The sequence below is a fragment of the Polypterus senegalus genome, chromosome 4 (genome assembly GCF_016835505.1).
Source record: "Polypterus senegalus isolate Bchr_013 chromosome 4, ASM1683550v1, whole genome shotgun sequence".
Classification (NCBI taxonomy): domain Eukaryota; kingdom Metazoa; phylum Chordata; class Cladistia; order Polypteriformes; family Polypteridae; genus Polypterus; species Polypterus senegalus.
In genome coordinates, this window is record NC_053157.1 from 242,564,475 (window position 1) to 242,586,383 (window position 21,909).

Here is a 21,909-nt window from a genome sequence, read left to right on the forward strand (position 1 = left end):
CATTTCCATTTTATATGGCCCTCTACTGCAACACCGTTGTGCATTTCTTTGTACAATCTTCCTAACTTCCTGTATTTCACTCATATCACCAGAGCCTTCTAATGGCCACCTGCACCCGCTCTGTTTATTCCACTGTTCACATTATTTTTTAAATCTAACTCCGTTTTCTGTTCTATGTAGCGTCTTGGTCTTGCTTTTTTTTTTTTTTTCTTCCTTAGTACGTTTTCCGAAAACAATCCTCTGAACAGCGCCTCCTCATTCACACCCTGTTTTTTCAATTTTAATTGTTCCCACTCCCCCCATTGCTTATTCCGAGTCTCTAAAAAGACTCTGTCTCATTCCAGGGAGTGTACTAGCTCAGCATTCCCAGCACCTCACTAATTCATTCACACCTTATGCTGCTCATTGTCCTATTACTTTACAGCAGGGGTGTCAAACTCCAGGCCTGGAGGGTGGCTGTGGCTACAGGTTTTCTTTCTAACTCTTTTCCTAATCAGTTATCAGTTTCATTGCTAATTCACTCCTTTTCCCTTCATTTTAATAGCCCTGTTTTTAAGGATTCAGTCCACTGAATTGATTCTTGTCTTCATTAAATGACAACCAAACAGAAATGAAATGTGAAACGAGCCAACAGGTGACCAACTAAATTGGCGCTTCAAACACTAATCAATTTCACTCCAACCAATTGCTTAACGAGAAGTCAATTCTTGCTGTTAATTGAACTCGTTATTTAATTGTTTAACTTGAATTTTTTTAGAACACTGTCGAAATGTTTTAGTGACCCGAGAGATCAACCATACTGAGACCTTCACCTTTCTTTATTTGTGCACTTTGTCTTATGGGCACAGATGCGCTGGCCATGTGGCAGATTGTTTTGGGTCTCTTTATTGTTTGGTTGCAAATTAAGAAAAAAGAAACAACTAAGGTGTCTTGAGTCAAGTTAATTAAAACTAAGGGAAAAGAAGTTAATTAACAACAAAAACTGGTCACTAATTAAGAAGATGGTTAGAACTCCAGGACTAGAGTTCGACACCCCTGCTTTAGAGATTCTCCGACCGGGTCGTACTTTCCCTTTTACTAAACTTCCACCTCTCCTATCTAATTACGAGTCTACTTAGGACTCCGTCTCATTGCAAGAGGCGCTCTTATCATTACGTCCCCTGTATCTATCCTGGACGGTAAAGCAGTTGTGCTCACTGGTTACCAATCTTATTCCTGTCTGCACTTCGCACCTTCACTCAGGTGCCCGGCAGGAGGGGAACTGTTCATGTGCCAAATAAACTGTGAAAGTAACAGGAATAGTTCAATTAGTCTTAATTCAGTTACAGATGAGTACGTGGATTCATGATTTGCAAAGCAGAAGAGTTAAGTTTTCCAGTTTCAGTCGGCTTTAATATTCAATTTCCTTCCTCCGAAAACAATCCTTCCAACAGAGACCTTTGATTTCCTAAAGGGATCTTGACCGGTTTACTATTTGTTTTTCTCATTATTGGTTAGCACCAATAGTACAAGGTATAAGGTTTCAGCCCCTGCGGTTTTCTACCCCAGGTCCCTTTTGTTTCCCGGGTCACTATCTGCTGCTTCGTGGCTTTAGCGGACTACCAGTCTTGTCAGACAACTGGGTAAGGGGCTTCTACTTTTCAGCGCCGACCCCCTTCTTCACTCGTCTAACAGCTGGTTACTGCTCATGGTTTCCACATCAGCTCAACCTGTTGGTGCAGGAATATGACCAGACCATACAGACAAGAGAGACTCACCTTCCCGCAACAGTGCTTTGGTGTTCCGCCTGTGAGCGTCGAAGAGAAAATCGTCGGCGCAAAGACACACCAAAGGTCTTCACCCGGAATGAAGGGTCTCGGGAGTCAAGAGGATAGGCAAACAGAGTTTATCGTTTTATTGCAATAAATAACAACACGGACTCAAACCAATTCGGCCAAATCAGGCTGAGCTCTGAACAGTTCAAAAATCACAGATTATATCTCATTTCTTATCATTCCTGACCTCGCTTGAAGCAGCTCGTTCGCTGCTTATTCTGACTCCCCTTTCCTGTAGCTGGCCTGTCAAATTCTTTTATGATGACCACGGTATTTTTATTTTCCTGTCAATTATCTTTATTTTTCTGCTTCGCTTATTTTTTAGGTCAGCTGAGAGCAAAACAGGTGTTTTCCCTTCTTCCATCCTAGGGCTATCCTTACCTTATTTTCCTCCCTTCCTGGGTCCTCTCAGTAGATTATATTGGCAGCTAAAGCCAAGCTGCAATTAAAAAAGAAATATGGCCTGTGCCTTTCTTTAATCATTAGCAGGCCTTGCTTACATTAATATTTCCACTAAGGTTAATGCTTATATATTTTCCTATATTTATTTATGCTAATACATGAACATACTAATTTTATTTTCCATATGAGGTGTTTTCCCTCCTATCTATTCTTCCCATGCCCCGCCTTATTTTATTTTTATCCCTGAGCTGGTAACAAAACTCCGTCCCGTTCCAGGGAGCGTACTAACTAAGCATTCTCAACATCTCACTTATTCGGCGCTCAGGACAAAAGTGCTCCTTTTCTACTTTTTGTTCTTCCCACCCGTTCTTTCTTTAATATTCCTTTCAATTCCTAGGGGCGTACTCACTAGCTATTCTAGCACCTTTATTTCTTTCCAGAGGCACCTTAATCGGCTAAGATTATCTTTCCCTGTGAAAAACACCCCAGGAACTCACCAAGAATTTTCCTCCTGTGTGGAAGTTTCTACTTCACTCGACTTACAGGAAAAAATCAGAGGAGGTCAAGGACTCCTCATGCAGGACTCATCCAAGGCAGGACAGTCCTAACTTTTTCCAGAGCTGGTCCTCCCGATCCAGCTGGAATCAGTCCTTTTGCTCAGGCTGTCGCGTGGCCGTTCCTGTCCCCATACAGGCCACCAAAATCTGTGGATGCTGAAATTGGAAACAACAGGAGGCAAACACCAATTTAAAGTATAAAGCAATTTCTTTATTCTTGGTGAGTCAGAGAATAGCGCACCCCCAAGCTCAGTGCCACTGACTGATCTGACATCCTGCTGCCTAACGTGGGGCATCCCTCTATATACCTAGTTAGTGTATTAATAAAAAAAATAAAAAAATAAAAAAAACACATGGCACTTCATTTTGAGGTTATACATAAATTATAATAGCTTACGACTACCTGAATTGGAATGTGTACATTGCTTCTTTCAGATAAAGAGGTTATCAGGGCACTCACAGTTTTAAGAAATATGCTCAAATAGTTTTAAGTAAGAATTCAGAAACTGTCACATTGATTTATAATATCACAGGGTGTTCTGTTAGTATCAAAAGGTCAGCATTTTCTCATAAAAGAATGCAAGTTAGTCCCTAATTCTGTGTACAAGCCTAATTCTTTTACTACCTAAATGAAGAACAGATGTTATAGAAATAACAAATCATATACCACTATTCTAATGTATTTATTAACTACCTTCAACTGGAGTCCATTACCACATTCAGAAGATTTTTCTACATTTTTATTGAATGAGGATCCAATGAAAAGATCATTTGTCATTTCTGGGACAAGCTTTACTCCAATATGACTTTGCATGTGTCTGGAAGAGTACCCTTTACCACATTCAGAACAGGTGTACTGTTTCTCTCCAGTGTGGATCCTTCTGTGGCAACTAAGTGCGTTTGGACTTGAGAATCGTTTGCCATATTCTGGACAGCAATTAGGTTTCTCTCCAGAGTGAATTCTCATGTGAGCTTTAGGAGTTGTGCGGTCTGAGAAAAGCTTGCCACAGTCAGTACAGCTTTGTTTCTAACCAGAATGAATTATTTTATGATTGTGAAGGAATTATTATATGAGAATAACATTCCACATTCAGTACAATTGTAAGGCTTCTCTCCTGTATGACTTTTGTATGCTTACATAGAGAATTAATGTGTGGGAATTGTTTGCCACCTTCCAAGCAAAGGTGAGGTTTCTCTCCTATGTGACATCTGATGTGACTTGTTATGGTGCTTTGTTGTGAGAACTGCTTATCATATTCAGGACAACAATAAGGTTTATCTCTAGTATGAGTTCTGATGTGGCACTGAATTACACTTAAATATAAGAATCATTTCTCACATTCAGAACAACAATGAGATTTTTCTTCAGTATGGATTTTGGCATGTGGATAAAGACCTTTCTAGCTTGGATAACATTTGCAACATTCAGAACATACATACTGCATTTTCGCTTTACTGGGAGTATGTGTGTTTACTTGAAATAAGCTAATGTTTAAAACTTTTTTCCACATTGAGAACAGCAATATGGCTTCTCTCCAGTATCAATATCTATGTGCCTTTGAAAACTGCGTTTGTCAGAAAATTGGGTGGCACATTCTGGACAATAATGAGGTTTTTATCCTGTGTGGATTCTTCTGTGTCTCTGAAGATTGTTCATACGTGAGAACGATTTACCACATACTGAACAGCAATAAGGTTTTTGTCCTGTGTGTATTCTTCTGTGCCTCTGAAGACTGCTTCTCCTTAAGAACGACTTCCCACATTCTGGACAGCAATGAGGTTTTTCTCCAATGTGAATTGTTTTGTGCAACTGAAATTCACTACTCAATGAGAACAATTTACCACATTCTGGACAACAATAAGGTTTTTCTCCTGTGTGGATTCTTCTGTGCCTCTGAAGATGGCTTCTCCAAGAGAACGTCTTACCACATTCTGAACAACAATGAGGTTTGTCTCCTGTGTGAATTATTTTGTGACACTGAAGATTGCTTCTCCTTAAGAACGACTTACCACATTCTGAACAGCAATGAGGTTTTTGTCCTGTGTGAATTTTTTTATGACGGTGAAGACTGCTTCTCCTTAAGAACGACTTACCACATTCTGGACAGCAATGAGGTTTTTCTCCTATGTGAATTGTTTTGTGCAACTGAAATTCACTACTCAATGAGAACAATTTACCACATTCTGGACAACAATAAGGTTTTTCTCCTGTGTGGATTCTTCTGTGCCTCTGAAGATGGCTTCTCCTAGAGAACGTCTTACCACATTCTGAACAACAATGAGGTTTGTCTCCTGTGTGAATTATTTCGTGACACTGAAATTCACTTCTCCAAGAGAACGATTGACCAGATTCTGGACAGCAATAAGGTTTTTCTCCTGTGTGGATTCTTCTGTGCCTCTGAAGATTGCTTCTCCTTAAAAACGACTTACCACATTCTGAACAGCAATGAGGTTTTTGTCCTGTGTGGATTATTTTGTGTTTCTGAAGATAGCTTATACATGAGAACGATTTACCACATTCTGAACAGTAATGAGGTTTTACTCCTGTGTGAATATTCATATGCCTATTAAGACCACTTTTGTATGTGAATTGTTTGCCACATTCCAAACAACATTTTTTTCCAGTGTGAATTTTGATTTCTTTCTCCACTTGTTGTCTATCAGTTTTGATGGCTTCTGTCTGTGTTGCTCCAGTAGCAAGGAGAGAACTGCAATGCAAATAGGCTGCTGTCTGGTTCTCTGATCCTCTTGCTGATTTCTTCATAAAGTTCTCATTGTATTGAAGAGAGGGCTGACCAAATGAAGGTGGAGAGAAGCTGCCATTCTTCTGTACATCTGAAATAACACAAACATTTTAACTATTTTTTTTTCCTGACATGTTTATCCAACTCGACTTAAAACATTTAATACACAATTGGTTACATTTCTCTTCTTCTTCCAACTGGAGCACAGGCAGGTCATGTGACTTGCTTGTTGTCACATGGTGGCAATAGCTGAATTTAAACCTGCAACTTCAGGGTTTGATGTTCAAATTCCTAACCACTACCCGCCTTTTAAAATAAAGGACAGTACAAGTGGTGGCACACTGGGTTCCTCGCAATGAGGTGTCATTTATGGTCTGGCCACTCCGAATGTGGTCTTTACATGTTCTGCTGCTATCTGTTCAACTTCTCCATCTTTCTCTTACATGTGAAAGACAGGCCTGATCTGATCAATTGATCACGAATCAAAATCAGCCGATTTTCACTCCAAATGACTTGACCGATGATCAGCAAATTAGCTGATCTTAACATCTGATCTTGAATGATAAAAAGCATGCAAGACAAAGTTCCAACATTACCAAAATACAGAAACACGTCCTCGACAGTCAAACAGTTTTATTTTCTTTATGTAATATTTGTGCAAAAAGAAGTCACTCATGGAGGATTCTGTGCTAACACTTTCAACAATATAAACCTTATTCAACATCTGAGAAGTCAACACAAAAGGGACTGGTGTGAAGAACAAGCTGTTCAAAGGCTGAGGCGACCAGCAAGCTTAGTCTAGCTCAGTCACCTACTCTCACTCGGCCTCCAAAGATGGCAGCACTTAAAAAACTCAACCTTATAATACTGACAGCAAGCACGCCAAAGACTTACTGTGACAGCAAAAAGAGTGGAATTTGTAAGCCTGGACAACCAGCCACTTTCAGTTCTGGAAGATGTCACCTTCTAGATCATTTAGATCCACAATTCCATCTGCCAGTGAATGTTTGTTGACTGATTTATTTGTATAATTAACCAGGCATTAGAAGTTTTGACTAAAATCCCATTTGTTAGCCTTTCAGTGAATGTCTAGGTAGATGGGAGGAAAGGGATGCAGAGTTTCACCGAGCTGGTACATAAATATAAATCGTTATCAAGTGGACGTCGATTACTTAGAAACTGCCATCAGCCCTCTTATTTACTTGTTGGGTAGAATGGTACGAGCCTAGTTGTTAGGCCTAATAAAATATTAATAATGCATAATAATCATTGAGTGTGAATAGTCACTATACAGTTATGAATTCTGTAACAGATATCATCATTATAATGATTTTTTCCCCAAATTAAACAATGGTACAAGGACAAATATTTCACAGATTATTGCAAATCTCAAGCACATAGTCTCCTTAGTGCCGGTGTCTCGACCACACAGATGCAGTTGGAGTGACAGACAACAGCCGAGAGATCTAAAGAAACTCCCTGCCAACAGAACTGCAGAAGGCATGAAGAAATTATTAGATAAGAACCTGAAGCGTTCACCAAGACTGTCTCGTTTATCCTCTTGTCGTGGTAGATGGCTACAAATATCTAATTGAACATTTTATTTGATTAGAAATGTGGAGTATGATTAAGACATGCCTTTTGTTTTTTTCAGCTTGTTTTTGTTCATTATATGTGCATTATGGGTAAATGTTCTTCGTGTATGCTGTAAGCAGTAGCACTTTATTATGGAATATGAAGTATATGAATGGCTAAAAATACATTTATTATTTTAAAAAAAAAGAAAAACAGTATTTTAATTATTGATAACAGCAGGTCCTAATGGAATGGAATGGGTACTCGGTTGTCCTGGGGTCAAATCCTGCCCACAGATGTTCTACAAAGGGGCTCTGAATGGCGTTTCTGTTTATTCTGGTTTTTCCCCTCATCCCCATAAACATACAGAGGAAGTGGAATGGTGACTCGAAATTGACCCGATGTGACTATGGAAGACGGAAGGGCCCAAGATCATCTCCAAGTGAAGATTTCACACCACTGCCAACTTGTCCAGGCCATGCTGCCCCAGCAAGTTCAGGCTGACAACAGAACAGAAGATGTTGAAAGAAGACCCTGAGACCCCCTGAATGTCATCATGGCTCGTACAGGTACCTCTTGTCACCGTTAACATCAAAGTGCACGAGATTACCATTAGAAAGATGAGGCACATATTAGGTGAGCACTGGCTTAAGCAAATTCACTCTTATTTAGTGCACAGGGCTGAGGATTTTTTTCTCACTTATTTCTTTTAGTGGACATTTCTGCCTTAACTGCAATAAGAAATATACATGTCTTTAACAAAATATGACTTTTGATATTCTCATTGAATGTAATGTGCTGTTGGCCTAACACACGGCACAGCTTCAGTCAGAGCTTCATGATGTTCAAGTCATGCGCTCAACACTTTAGATTTTTCCTTACTCACCCAAGGTATTCTAATTTACCATTTACTAGGTAACCTATAGTTTGTTATCTTGCACCCGAGCAGGTGGTCTTTATCCAAGTTAAATTAACCGTGTTTTCCACTCTCACTTTAATCTTCTAAAAACATCAAAGCACCCACCATTAGAATTTATAAATGCTCTCTTTCTTTTATATTTAATCACATTACTCACTTATTCCAACACTCCCAGGTGACTCTTCTTCTCTCCCATTTTCCTCGGTGATTTTCTCTTCAGACTCTGATAACTCTGATTTCAGCTCTACAGAATTCTCCTGCATAGACAGACATCCCGTATTAGTGGACCAGGGCTGTAAACTGGATGGAGATTCTTCACAGGCCTCTTGCTTGAAAATATCCTCAGTTTCATGCCTTTGAAGTTCAAGACCAACAGAGAAATCATTCAAATCCTCAGCTTTAACGGCAGCAGTCACCTGCGTGCACTCCTCCTCCTCTTTAAAAACTGAATTTCTTTTTTCGTGATCCTCTAACTTCACACGCACCCCCTCTGGTGTGAGCCACTTACAGTCCTCCTCTTTAATGTCCACTGTTCTTTCATCCACACCATCTTCTTTGGCAGAGGTCATGCTGTGTGGTAAATTCTTCTCTCTCGCAAACTGTCTGCCCTTCTTTTCTCAGATTCACTTCTCACATGGACAGTCCTGAGCTGGAGACCATTAGACACCTCAGTGTATGGCCAAGTGAAATGGGAAAGCCCTGTGAAAATAAAAGTGTAGAATTAACTTCATAAAGTCAGTAAAAATAATGAGCACACTTCAGGGTTACAGTGCCCTCCATGAGGTTTGGGTCAAAGACACATGTCTCTTGATTTCCTTCTCTGCTTCACAGTTTAAAATTCCAAATCAGACAATTCAGATGTGATCAAAGTGCACTGCAGACCTTCATTAAAGGTGATTTGCATACATTTCAGTCCCAGCATGTAGATATGACAACACTTTATCTACACGGCACCATCATGTTTGGACACAGCAATGGCAGGTCTATTAAAGCTGTCATATTTAGTGCATCGTTGGCTACAGACTGACATGAACGTCAAATAGGAGGACAGGGTCTTCACATCATTGACATCTTCACACGTTTCAGTGCAGGAAGTGTTGTAAAGACAAAGAGACCATCAGAAATTATGAAACAATTCATTCATTCGTTCTCAGATAAGAGTACATCAGAATTATGAGAAACAGAAACTACTCAGAAACTACTTTGTGATAATGGTGAAAAATCAGAGAGATGGCAGAGAATTTTAACATTGAAACAAAGACCACAGCTACATGCAGTCCCTGGGGTAATGGACTACCTGAGAGACACAATCAGATACTCACAGAAATGATACAGAAAGTGATAAAGAATACTTGATGTGACTGGTTAGTGCCAGATTAGCGCCTCAGGGCACTAATGGTAAAGAATACCATGCACAATACTTATATGTACAGCTCACATCAGCCGGTGTTTGGCCGAAATCCAAATCTTCCTTTTTTTCTCATGGACAGACCACCCGCCCTTGAAGGCACCACTAGGAGTGTGTCAGAGGAGCACATATTCCAGCGCTGCACACTCCAAGAAGAGCATTTAATGAAGCAGAGTGTTCAGACCAAATACGGAGAGCACTCCAGAGGCAGGTTAATTCTGAAAATGATAAATCTGAGACAAAGTGGACGACAAAAGAGTGGACTGTGCAGAATGGAAAGGACCTGCGGAGGTCGCTGGACAGGATAGAGTTGTGATATGTGTCAGACGTGGAGGTGCTCTTGGACGGGCCCACCATTCTAGACTACATAAAGTCGACGGTAAAGGCGGCAATCGACATACCACCAGCAGTGAGAAAGATGAAGAGAGAGATTTATCTAACACTACATCAGATAATGAAGACAATGGAGATTACAAAAGAGACTCTAAACCAGGGGTTGGCAAACATTTTGGCTCAGGAGCCACATTGACTTTTAAAATTTGACACACGGGCTGGGTCAGCACTAGATGCTTACATATCAAACAAATATAAAAAAGGCATTACAGTGTTAATATTCACTTTTAGTGGGTACTGTGTTGTTGATCATCCTTTTTTGCCATGGCATCGAAGTCTGGTGTTAGTTTTGTTGTGGCGATTCTCAGAACAGATCTGAGGTGCTCATCGCTCAACTGGAATCTGTGGGGTGCTTTGTTGGTGTTCATCACACTAAAAGTCTGTTCACACATATTGTGGACTCGGCCCGGACACAGACAGGCAGACATGTTGTAATCACCACCACACGTTTATTAATACAACTATTTACAAAAGTTATGGTCACTAAGACCCAGTCCAAAAGTGCACAAACCCCAAAGTCACAGTCCTGGCCACACAAATGCCTCTCTTCGGGCCGCCTCCACTCTCTCTTCTGCCTCGTCCTGCTTCCACCCGACTCCAGCCTCGAATGAAGGGAGACAGCCCCTTTTATATACTCCCGGACAAGCTCCAGGTGGTTCCCGGCATTCCCCCGGCTGTTCTCCCGGCAGCTCTCTGGGTGTCCTCCTAAATCTTCCCCCCAGCACTTCCTGGTGTGGCATAAGTGCTGAGGTCACAAATCCCCAAGGCATTGGGGTGCCTCCTGGCGGTGACCACGGGCCCCTACAGGGTGGGGCTTCCATGCCCTGAACCCGTGGCCCCCAAAGCAAGCAGGAAGGCGGCCCCCACGTGATACTAGATGGGCAGACGCCCACTTCTGGTCATCCAAGCCGTCCCGGCCGACTCGTCGCCCCTGGCATCCGCGACAACATACTGTACGTAGAGCCGGACAACACCAGCATCCTCTGTGCCATCTTCTGAATGTTTGGAAATTTGGCTGCGCTTAATGAAGTATAAAGCTCACCCAGTTTAAGAGAGTTGAACTTCTGCTTTAAGACGGTGTCACATTGGAGATCAATCAGTTCCAACTGCAAATCCTATGGTGCCGTTTCAGGGTCCTGTGTGAAGGGACAAGACACCAGCTGAAGTGACTTGTAAATTTGTCCAAAATCAGAGAACCGACAGCAGAATTCTCCATGCAGGTCGTCCCGTGATTTCCTGTATTTTTTCACAAGTCGAGGGGCCTCTTTCAGCGTAGCCAGTGTGGGGAAATGAGTGAATGAGTTGTTTGACATTTGCTTCGAGAATGAAGCTAGCTTGGTTTTGAAGGCTCTGACATTTCTGTACATTTTATGCACAAACTGGTCTTTCCCTTATAGCTTCACGTTTAGCTCATTCATGCGTGTCAGTATGTCCACAGCAAAAGCTAAATCACAAAGCCAATCTGCGACACTCAGCTCAGGAAAATCGTCAGCTTTCTCAAGTAGCTCCAAAAATGAGGCAATCTCCTGTTTGAGCTCCCACACTCGTCGACATACAGTGGGTATGGAAAGTATTCAGACCCCATTCAATTTTTCACTCTTTGTTATATTGCAGCCATTTGCTAAAATCATTTAATTTTTTTACCTCATTAATGTACACACAGCACCCTATATTGACAGACAAAAAATGAATTTTTGAAATTGTTGCAGATTTATTAAAAGAAAAAAAACTGAATTATCACATGGTCCTAAGTATTCAGACCCTTTGCTCAGTATTTATTAGAAGCACCCTTTTGAGCTAACGCAGCCATGAGTCTTCTTGGGAAAGATGCAACAAGTTTTTCACACCTGGATTTAGGGATCCTCTGCCATTCCTCCTTGCAGATCCTCTCCAGTTCAGTCAGGTTGAATGGTAAACGTTGGTTGACAGCCATATTTAGGTCTCTCCAGAGATTCTCAATTGGGTTTAAGTCAGGGCTCTGGCTGGGCCATTCAAGAACAGTCACAGAGTTGTTGTGAAGCCACTCCTTCGTTATTTTAGCTGTGTGCTTAGGGTCATTGTCTTGTTGGAAGGTAAACCTTCGGCCCAGTCTGAGGTCCTTAGCACTCTGGAGAAGGCTTTTGTCCAGGATATCCCTGTACTTGGCAGCATTCATCTTTCCCTCGATTGCAATCAGTCGTCCTGTCCCATGCTTCACTGTGGGGACTGTATTGGACAAGTGATGAGCAGTGCCTGGTTGTCTCCACACATACCGCTTAGAATTAAAGCCAAAAAGTTCTATTTTGGAGTTTGCTAAAAGACACCAGAAGGACTCGGAAATGGGGAGAAATAAGATTCTCTAGTCTGATGAGACCAAGAACTTTTTGGCCTTAATTCTAAGCGGTACGTGTGGAGACAACCAGGCACAACAACTCTGTGAACGTTCTTGAATGGCCCAGCCAGAGCCCTGACTTAAAACCAATTGAGCATCTCTGGAGAGACAAAAATGGCTGTCCACCAACATTTGCCATCCAACCTGACAGAACTGGAAAGGATCTGCAAGGAGGAACGGCAGAGGATCCCCAAATCCAGGTGTGAAAAACTTGTTGCATCTTTCCCAAGAAGACTCATGGCTGTATTAGCTGAAAAGGTTGCTTCTACTAAATACTGAAGCAAAGCGTCTGAATACTTAGGACCAGGTGATATTTCAGTTTTTCTTTTTTAATAAATCTGCAACAATTTCAAAAATTCTTTTTTTGTCTGTCAATATAGGGTGCTGTGTGTACATTAATGAGGGAAAAAAATTAATTTAAATGATTTTAGCAAATGGCTGCAATATAACAAAGAGTGAAAAATTGAATGGGGTCTGAATAATTTCCGTACCCACTGTACATTCCCCAAAGTTAACCAGCGGACATTGGAGTGGTAAAGTAAGCCCTTGTGATCCGCATTAAATTCTTCAAGAAACTGAATAAACTGACGATACGGAAGTCCCCTCGCTCGAATAAAGTCAACAAGTTTAACAACTGGCTTCACTACGCAGTCAAGCTGCAATACGGATTTACAAAGTGCTTCCTGGTGGAGTAGGCAGTGAAAGAAAATGACCTCCTGCTCAGGGTGTGTCTTCCTTCACCCTCTGCTGGATTCTTTTGAGCAACCCGGCATTTTTTCCAGTCAGATTTGGCGACCCATCTTTGTTAACGCTGGCGAGCGTACTCCAAGGTAGCTTGTGCCTATTGATGACCCCCGACACGCGGTCATATAAGTCCTCTCGCCGCGTTTTCCCCTTTAGGGATTCCATGGCCAAAAACTCCTCCTTTATCTCATAATTGTCATTAATCCCTCTGATAAAAATTAAAAGCTGAGCGGTGTCCTTTTATATCATTATTTTCGTCCGGTGTCAAGGAATATAATGTAAATGACTCCGCTTTATTGTTTAACTTGCTAGCCAAGTCTTCGTGTGTCTATTAGCTCAACACGGCGAGTTACTGTCCTGCGTGATAAGCTCATTCTTTCAAATTTGTTCTTGCTCTCAGGACACAAGATTCCTGCTGTCTCTACCGTGCGCTCTTTCAGAAACTCCCCTTCGGAGAAATGCTTGCTGGTCTTTGCTACTTTGAATGCCAGCACATAACTTGCCTTCGTACTTGATTCTTGGATGGCAGTTTGTCGGATAAAGGAGTCTACCTCTGAGCGGTAGCCGTCCGTTCTTGCGTTGACTGGTTGTTAGCGTAATTAGCATGCTTGGTGGAAAAGTGACGGCTGATGTTGTATTCCTTTAAAACCGCAAAGGTTTCTTGGCAAATAAGACATACGGCCTTTGACCGGACTTCAGTGAAAAAGTATTTAGTTGTCCATTCCTTATTAAACACTCTGCACTCACGGTCGACTTTTCTTTTCTTTGTCCCACTCATTGTTGCAGATGGGTTCAGAGCAGTGGCAGAGTAATAACAGAGAGTAACCCGGGCTACGCAAAATAAAGTCAATGTATCACTGCACCTAATGTGCAGAATGCAGTCATAATTATGATATGATTTAATTTGAGCAATTTTGTACCAATCTTCGGCGGGACAGATTAAAAAGACCAATGGGCCGGATGTGGCCCGCGGGCCATAGTTTGCCGACCCCTTAACTCACAGGTTAAGACGGAGTCGTTGTGTTTGTCTAAAAAAGAGGCAAACCGTGAGATATGTGGGCAGAGATGGTGACATACAGATAAAGTATTAGATTGGGCTGGCAAAGCAGAAATTGGTATAATTTAGAGTTTACTGATCCTGACAGCATTGATGACACAGAAGGGTCTGTTGACAAATCAAGTGTGTTTAATCTGCAAGTTGAACCAGAAACTAATGAACTGCAATTATGGGACTTGTGTGTGGATATACGGAGATATCAGCTGAGTCAGCAAAACAGGAAGAGAGAAGCAGGTGGGAAAGAAAATGGAGCATCTGAGGAGGTGGAAAACCACAAGATGGATATGCCCTTTAAAAAGGGACTTCAGCAGGAATGGTACCTAAAGACCACCTAGTGGCACGAGGGTCTGAGGGACAAGATAGGAGTGGGCTCAAAAGGGATACACCAACATGGGCATCAGAATCTGCTCACCAAGGTCTCTGAAGCGGCACTGCCACTTTAAACAATGAGGACAGACAGTTGAGCTCCAGCCCATAATAGTCGAGTCGCGGCTCTGCTGAGGTCGGTAGCTTTCACATTTTGCATTTTGATGACTTCATATGGTCAGACACAAACTTCCCGATTGGCTTGAGTCTTGTTCTTAATATAACACAACCATCTCTAGTAAGCTTAAGTATCAAAGTGTACAGAAATAATGAAAGTAGTTGGAAAGGATAAAAGACATTAAAACAATACCGTTTGAAATATCACAAAAATGTACTCGTAATGCCATGCCAGCTGTAGATTTTACTGTATCTCTTCAGCAGCACTAGCTCGTGTAATGTTTGTGTTTTTTAATTCCCATTAAATAAATCAAAGTGAAAACGCACAAGCATCTTTCCTGATAAGAAAATACAACAAAATAATTTAAATTACTTCTAATAGGTCTCAGTATGAGACAAACTGCTAGCAATGAAACCTGAATGTGCCCTGTAAAGTTACCTCTTTCGACACCACTTTAATAAAGTTGACCGATGACAGCTTTAGAGGAAAAAGGAAAAAACGCAAAGAACACGCAGAGCTCGAGAAAAATCAGAAATGAACGACGAGAGCGTGCGGGAGCGAGCGGCTGAACAAGCGCGTGCCCGACGGACAGCACAGTTCAGAGCATGCGCGAAATTAAAAGGCGGAGCAGTGCGGAAAAGTGCACGAGTGCGAAGAGATCAATCCCAATTTAAAGCGCCTCCAAGTTAGATGTAGCATTACATTTCACAGGACAAAGACAGGAAAATAAAGTAATGTAGCACCGGCTAAAACGTGTCTGACCCCTGTCATCCACAGTAAACTCGTGAAGGTGCGATTTGCCGTGCCTCCTCCACTTAGCTCTCAATCCCAAACACTTAAGAGCGAACCACGCGGCGTCAGGCACCTCCTCAAATTTAAAGTCTCTCAGCATGTCGCGATCTTCCTCACTGCTGGCATTCCCACCCGTACGCGATCCCCACGTTCGACTTTGTCTCACCTACCGCACCTTTGCTTGCTGTGAAGAAGTTGCAGCGCGAGTGTCTCATAAGGGCATTCTAGTAATGGACTGCTCGATACTGACTAGTCGAATTCTGGAAGCGCTGCTCAGAGACTTGTTTGAAATGTGCCTGTCACGTGATTTTGAGGCACGCTAGCGTCATGACGTCAATGATATCTGCGCCATAGACATATATAGATAGACGCCGCATTCACTGTGTTGTCCAGTCGACATGATACGTCAGCGAGTCAGCCATATTGCGAGTGGCAAAAGTGCCATTTAAACTAATACAGGTAGACATGGAAACCGGGTGTTCAGATGAAAAAACAATAACGTTTAAAACAATATTGTTTACATACAATAGATTTTGCTGAATCGTTTAAATGCAATTATTTATATCCATTTATATAATATAAATGGTAATTATTAAATAGTAATAATAATTATTCTTATTAAATAATTCCTCCCATATAAATAACATTTCTCGGGCTGTCTTCTACCATCTCCGAAACATTTCTAGACTACGTCCTGTTCTTACCCAATACAGTACTGAAGTATTGGTTAATGCCCAAGTCACCTAATGTATAGATTAATGTAAGGCTATTGTAGCCGGCATCCCACAAAATGTATCCATCGTTTACAACTTCAAAATTCTGCTGCCAGTATAATAACCTGCTGTTCTAAATCCACTGAACATATTACACCTACTCTCTCTCAACTTCACTGTTAACTGCAGAACACAATACTAAATACTACTCTGAACATTCAAAGCTCCCCTCTACCTCACTGATCTCCTACAGACTGACACTTCCTCTCACTCACTCAGATCCTGTAATTTGAGAGTTATTCAGTCTGGCAATATGGTGCAGCCTTAGTTTGTGGAAGACAGACACAACTAAAAACATGAGCATAAAATGATAGTTGTCAATTTCAAACTGTGTTTCCTCAATGTGCTCCTTGAGAAAAACATCAAGTTTGAGAAATGTTAACAGCTAACAACAATCTACATAGTTAGTGACTAAATACGTTTAGCCAAAACGTCGTTTAGAGGCTCACTTGAGCACATTAACGCATAGCTTTGCTAGCTTAGCCTGGCATAGATAAAGTAAAAAGATTATAAATACGGGATTTTCAAATGGCCAAATATAACCAAAACAATTGTTTAGCCTTACCCATGAAATGTAATCCCATGGGACTGTTTGTAGCGTACAGCGGTTTGTAAAATCCCAAGTAACACATGCGTGAGGCATCTTTATCCATTACTTCACTCCACAGCAGTGCCACTTGCAATACGCCGGTGACGTTGACATACGATTCTGCTGGTCATGACGCGTCTAGGTATTCTATGTCTAAGGGTATTGCTGCAGACCGGAGACATTATGGGCGGATCTGAAGGTGGGATAACTGTAAATGCAAGAGGATAGTATTGACTAATTAAGAATTCCACCAAATAAGATTATTGTTACTCTGACAATCAAAAACACACCTGTCCAATTATCAGCGTTTGAAGATGTCTATCAAGTGTAACTTTAACCAAACGTTTCGCAGTTCGTGATCCCTACCACTTTGAGGTTCTGCCTTAGAGTTTCCCCTTAAATAACCTGTCATTGTACCAAGCGACAAAACAACATTAAATGAAAGGACACAAAAAAGAAGCTGCAGAGATGAAACTCCATTAGACAAAAGAAGAAGAAGCGACAAAACTAATTGCTTGTATTTTTGACAATGGAAGTAAGAGTGCTTCGAAATGAAAACGTTTGAAAGTTGCATTTTTTTCTTATTTTTAATAACTTTGTTATGCATGGTTATGTTTGTACCGTGAACCTTTACGTTTGTATTATTAATCATTTTCGCTGTAGTAATTGATTTATATTCAGTGCTTGAAGTGGACTGGCACTCAGCGGTACTGGCAACTCTTCAAATTCCACAAGGCAAGTTTCACGAGAACTCCTCGACTGTGTTTGGAAGACAAAAAACAAACTTTTACAAGCATCTAGGAAACACTTGATCATTTATACTGTCGTGAAGTAGGCTTTTGAGAAAGTTCAGACTAACTACAGTGATGCAAGATATTACCTTGGAGTAGACATGTTGATGGTGTTTGAATATGAACTGTAAGCTTTATGTAACTTTACATTTGTATTTAGATTGTGTAGGAGTTCAATACTTTATCTCTTATTCTCTCTCAGTCTGTTCATCTGACTATGGAGGAACCCTTTGATTTTACTGCTTTTAGAGATGCTCATAATATTTTTTTTTCTCCATGCGTGGCATACATTTAATTGTGGCATTCATTTAACATGCCTTCCACTATTGATGAGGGCTTTGTTTTTCTTTGAATGAAATTGTTTCAATTAAAAGTCTGATGTTTCTATTTTTTCAGTCCAAGGTGACATTTCTTCAGCAAACAGGGATTTTTTTCTAACCCTTCTTATTAATTTTTACAAGGGGTGCCAATAATAATGGAGAGCACTGTATTTATCCTTTTTATCTTAGGATGACATGCCTGTGACTTGCATATTACTTTAGGTAGTGTCCAGATTGGGGTAGTCATAATACTCTGAAATAATTGATGTATTCTAAAAAACTATTGAGATAACCATGAACAAGAGTTTTTGTAGTGAAGCACAGAGTAATTCTCACAGTTTGAACTTCATTCCAAAATGTCCACTTTTATGAGAAAACAGGAGTGTTCAAACCAAAACCAGACAGATTGCACAAGACAAACACTACATGTGACAGTTTGATGTTTTATTTGTGTGTCCACCGTGTAGGAGAGCAGCCTGGCTGTGTGGCTGAAGTGGGGCGGCTGACTCGAAAACAAGGGGCTCAGGTTTATGAGGCTGCAGAGATCAGCAGGGCCTCCAGGAGAACTCAACATGAAAAACTGTTGGAGTTCATCATAAAGGGCCATGGAGCACATGATCTCTTGTTAACATAGTTCAGATAATAAGTAAAACTTTGGTATTGTAATCTATCTAGTAGCAGAGAGCTATGATGACTTTAGAGCACAAAACTCTTGGATTTGCTTGTCCAACAGGCTGTTGTATCTAAAAAGGTGTCATCCAAATGGTTCAAAAATGATGAAGATCCTAAAGGTCACTGGGTAATGATCTCTATACAGTAGAAGATGAGGAGCTGACAGATGGCCTCTACAACTACCTGATGAAGTGATGGAGGTACTTTTGTAAAGATTAACAGAGTTCACATCTGTGTGGATGTGCTGATGCCAGAGGCTCATTTGGCTTCAGTGAATCTCTGACGAGTACAGAAAGTGTCTCCATGAGTAAGAAGCAGAAGGTCTGTTCATTGATGGACCAGCAGACAGTGAGTGGGACGTCATGTGGTGTTGGGGAGCAGACGGTCCTTTCTTTTTATTTTCAGCACCATTAGTCTGTTAATCAGAATACCATTTTACTTGTAGTGAATTTAGACAGGAATATAAACTAAACATATATAAATGTAAATATATGTTGAAAGTGAAATTTAAAATACGCATTAATATACTATCAATATTGGGGAAAATATTTATTTTTTTTAAAGTGAGCAAAGAGTTTGACACACTTGAGCTCCAACTGTTGGAGTTCTAAGACAGACGGCATCACTGAGGCTTCTTAACTTGGGATTCCATCTCAGCGCCTCCTCTAATAAACGTGTCACTGGCTTTATTTGTCCTTTGCCTTTTTTTTATTTCTGAGTATTTGACTGTGCATAATAGAGTTGTGTATATTTAATTTAACTATTGATGTAAATAATAAAGGACACTTTGATGATTAAGTTCTGTATTTTTGAAATTATCTGTGTATCTGTTTTAGCCAATTCATGCCATCTGCATTTTTTCTTTAATTTTTATAACTGCATTGTACAGTTTTATTACTTTTTTGAACATTACAAGCAAACATGTCTATCCCCACTACATATTATTTATATACAATATATAGAAGTGGGCGTACTTCAGTATATTCCCTGATTAGTCTGTTTGTTAGAATGCACAAATTAGATTAATTTTTCTTTCAGTTCAAATGACCCATCATTATTGTTAATTGTAAATATTTAATGTAATGGTTGTACAATTTATACTGAATAATTATTAATAACATTTTGTTTTTCGTAGTGACAATAATGAGTGTTTTAATTTGTGCTGACCAATCACCTTGTGTATTAACACAACTAGAACTGATAGATTTGAGCAGAGCCTCCTCGTGTATCAACACCGTCTACAAATGGCACTCACTTTACTGGACTCGCCGGTAATCCTACAGCTTGGAAACTGAGCATCCTGATCAAGACTTTGATGTTCACTTACAAACAGAGTCTACAACAATAAGGGTCTTACTTATCTTTATTTAGGAGTCACATTTTCAATAAAACTTGCATTGTCTTTAACTGAAAATGCAGCTTTATATATAGGAACAAAATTAAAGGAAAAAGATTGAATACTCCTGATAAATGGAGAGACAAAACCTGTGAAGCTCAGTATTCAAAAACCATAACTCACAGCTAGAACCTCGTTATACGAAGGTCTTGAAATGAAGTGTGTGTCTGTGTTTATATATTATATATATATATATATATATATATATATATATATAAATCAACAAGACATACATTTAACAGGGACAATGTACAAGTAAGATTTAAGGCCAGTACTAAAAGAGCCACAGAGCTGGCTGAATCCTGGTTATAAAATGAGAATGAGAACACCATCAACAGACAATTGGACATAAATCCAGCATATGCAAACTTAAGAAGAACATATTCATAATAAAGAAGACTTCACATCCAACACCCCCATCCACACTGACATAGCCAAATCCCCTCCTCCACGTAACTGATTGCTATATATTGCCTATGATTCTTGTAAGACTAAGCAATATCCTCTGATGAAGACCCTTGGCAGGGGTTTAAGCTCAGGAATAAAAACTACTTAATGATACGTGATTCATTTTCTCCCTTTGTGGATCTCCAGCTGCAAATATGCAAACCGTATCACAGACCTTCTCTTCCATATATATATATATATATATATATATATATAAAGAATATAAAAACATATATATATAAGAAAAACATCGCGTTACCACAAATATCATTGTCAAAATAAATTCCCAGCTGTTCAGATTGAATTATTTAATGGCTATGACTTGACAGCCTCAGTGCAGTGTGTGCTAACATGACAGTAAAGTGGAGTCGTTTACAGCTGTACAGGTTGTTATGTCAGAGCCATACTGGAGTATACAGACTCTCTGTGCTTTTAATATGCTGTTTGCTTGTGTAGTCATATAGGATGATGCCCAGCTGAACTATCTGCCATCTCTATCTTGTTACCAGTCATGATGCTGATGCCCATCAGTGTCCGTTGTACTCCTGGCCTCTTCCAGTCTCAGAGACACTAAAGACAGGCTGACGTGTTCAGCACACCACTAGGACCTGATGGAGTCAGATGGAGGATAAAAGATATGAACTACAAACAAACATCTGTCAAGTTTCAATCTCTAAATGTAACTTGTGCATAAGTAATATGTGTTATAATAAACATATATTTGATGATTTTAAAGTGGTATTAAAATCCCAAAAGTAATAAAGATCCAGTTAAGTCAAATAATTGAATACCCTGATTAACAGGTGCAAAGTAAAAAAAAAACTGCAAAATTATTACTCTTTTTAAGGCACAATATTTGCTCTTCACAGATCGTTTAACATAGTAAACTTCATTATAAAAATAATAATTGAAATGTGATTATTAGCACTATGATAACTGTTTCTTACATTTAACACTGATAACATGTAGAGACAGCCAATGGATTCTGTAAAGTCACTGTTTTATTGCCAGCTTTCTTAATGTTGTCTATTCCCTGATACATGAATGTGAGAGTGTCAAGTATGTGATTTATAATATTTTGTAATCATAATACAGCTAAAAACAAACTTGATTATGAGATCCACAGGCAAGAAACTCACTAGAGCTGCTGGTGTGTTGAGGACAGACATGAAGAGTGCAGAATATCTGACAGACATCAGCAAACAAAGAACTGAGGCTGATCTGCTAAAATAAATAAACGTGGATAAATAGTAAAGAAAGTAATAAAACGCATTTTAAAGTTATGTATTATAGAAGTAAAGATTTAACCCTGACAGTTTATTCAATGTTTAAAATTGTAATACGTTTATAGCCCGTCTATAAGGTGACCTATTAAATTTAGGCGACTATTTCATTTGGACATTCGAGTAAACAGCAACAGTCAAACATTTGTTTTAATCTGACTGACTCGATCAAGTAGAGCCCACACTTAAGTCCACGTCAATCCATTAAAATTAGGCGGACACAAATTTGTATTGTTATGTTCATTTACATTTACATTTTCTTCAGACGTTGATTAGTAACGATAAACATCTCATATCCAAACTTTTATTATTATTTTTCAGAACCGCTAATCATAAATGACGGTGGTAAAACACACTGCAGTCTTAATAATAGACTCG

The 21,909-nt window shown here is 39.9% G+C and overlaps 1 protein-coding gene across 1 annotated transcript; it reads right to left on the reverse strand.

The window, feature by feature from the left end:
* Positions 1-3,136: 3,136 nt before the first annotated feature.
* LOC120528365 (zinc finger protein 665-like) lies at positions 3,137-21,693 on the reverse strand. The gene is made up of 5 exons (XM_039752514.1): positions 21,388-21,693; positions 20,755-20,856; positions 8,169-8,710; positions 4,842-5,608; positions 3,137-4,673 (listed from the first exon to the last, which is right to left on the reverse strand). The coding sequence occupies exons 3-5, from the start codon at positions 8,578-8,580 to the stop codon at positions 4,389-4,391; spliced, it is 1,464 nt and encodes a 487-aa protein (XP_039608448.1). The 5' UTR covers positions 8,581-8,710; positions 20,755-20,856; positions 21,388-21,693; the 3' UTR covers positions 3,137-4,388.
* Positions 21,694-21,909: the final 216 nt, after the last annotated feature.

Excerpts from the sequence above, each read along its gene's own strand:
- LOC120528365 (XM_039752514.1), bottom strand. The coding sequence starts at position 8,580 with ATGACCTCTGCCAAAGAAGATGGTGTGGATGAAAGAACAGTGGACATT. Across the intron at positions 5,609-8,168 it reads ACCTGGGAGTGTTGGAATAA|ATGTACAGAAGAATGGCAGC; the intron begins GTGAGTAATGTG and ends GTGTTATTTCAG. Across the intron at positions 4,674-4,841 it reads CGTTCTTAAGGAGAAGCAGT|CTTCAGAGGCACAGAAGAAT; the intron begins CTTCACCGTCAT and ends TGGAGAAGCCAT.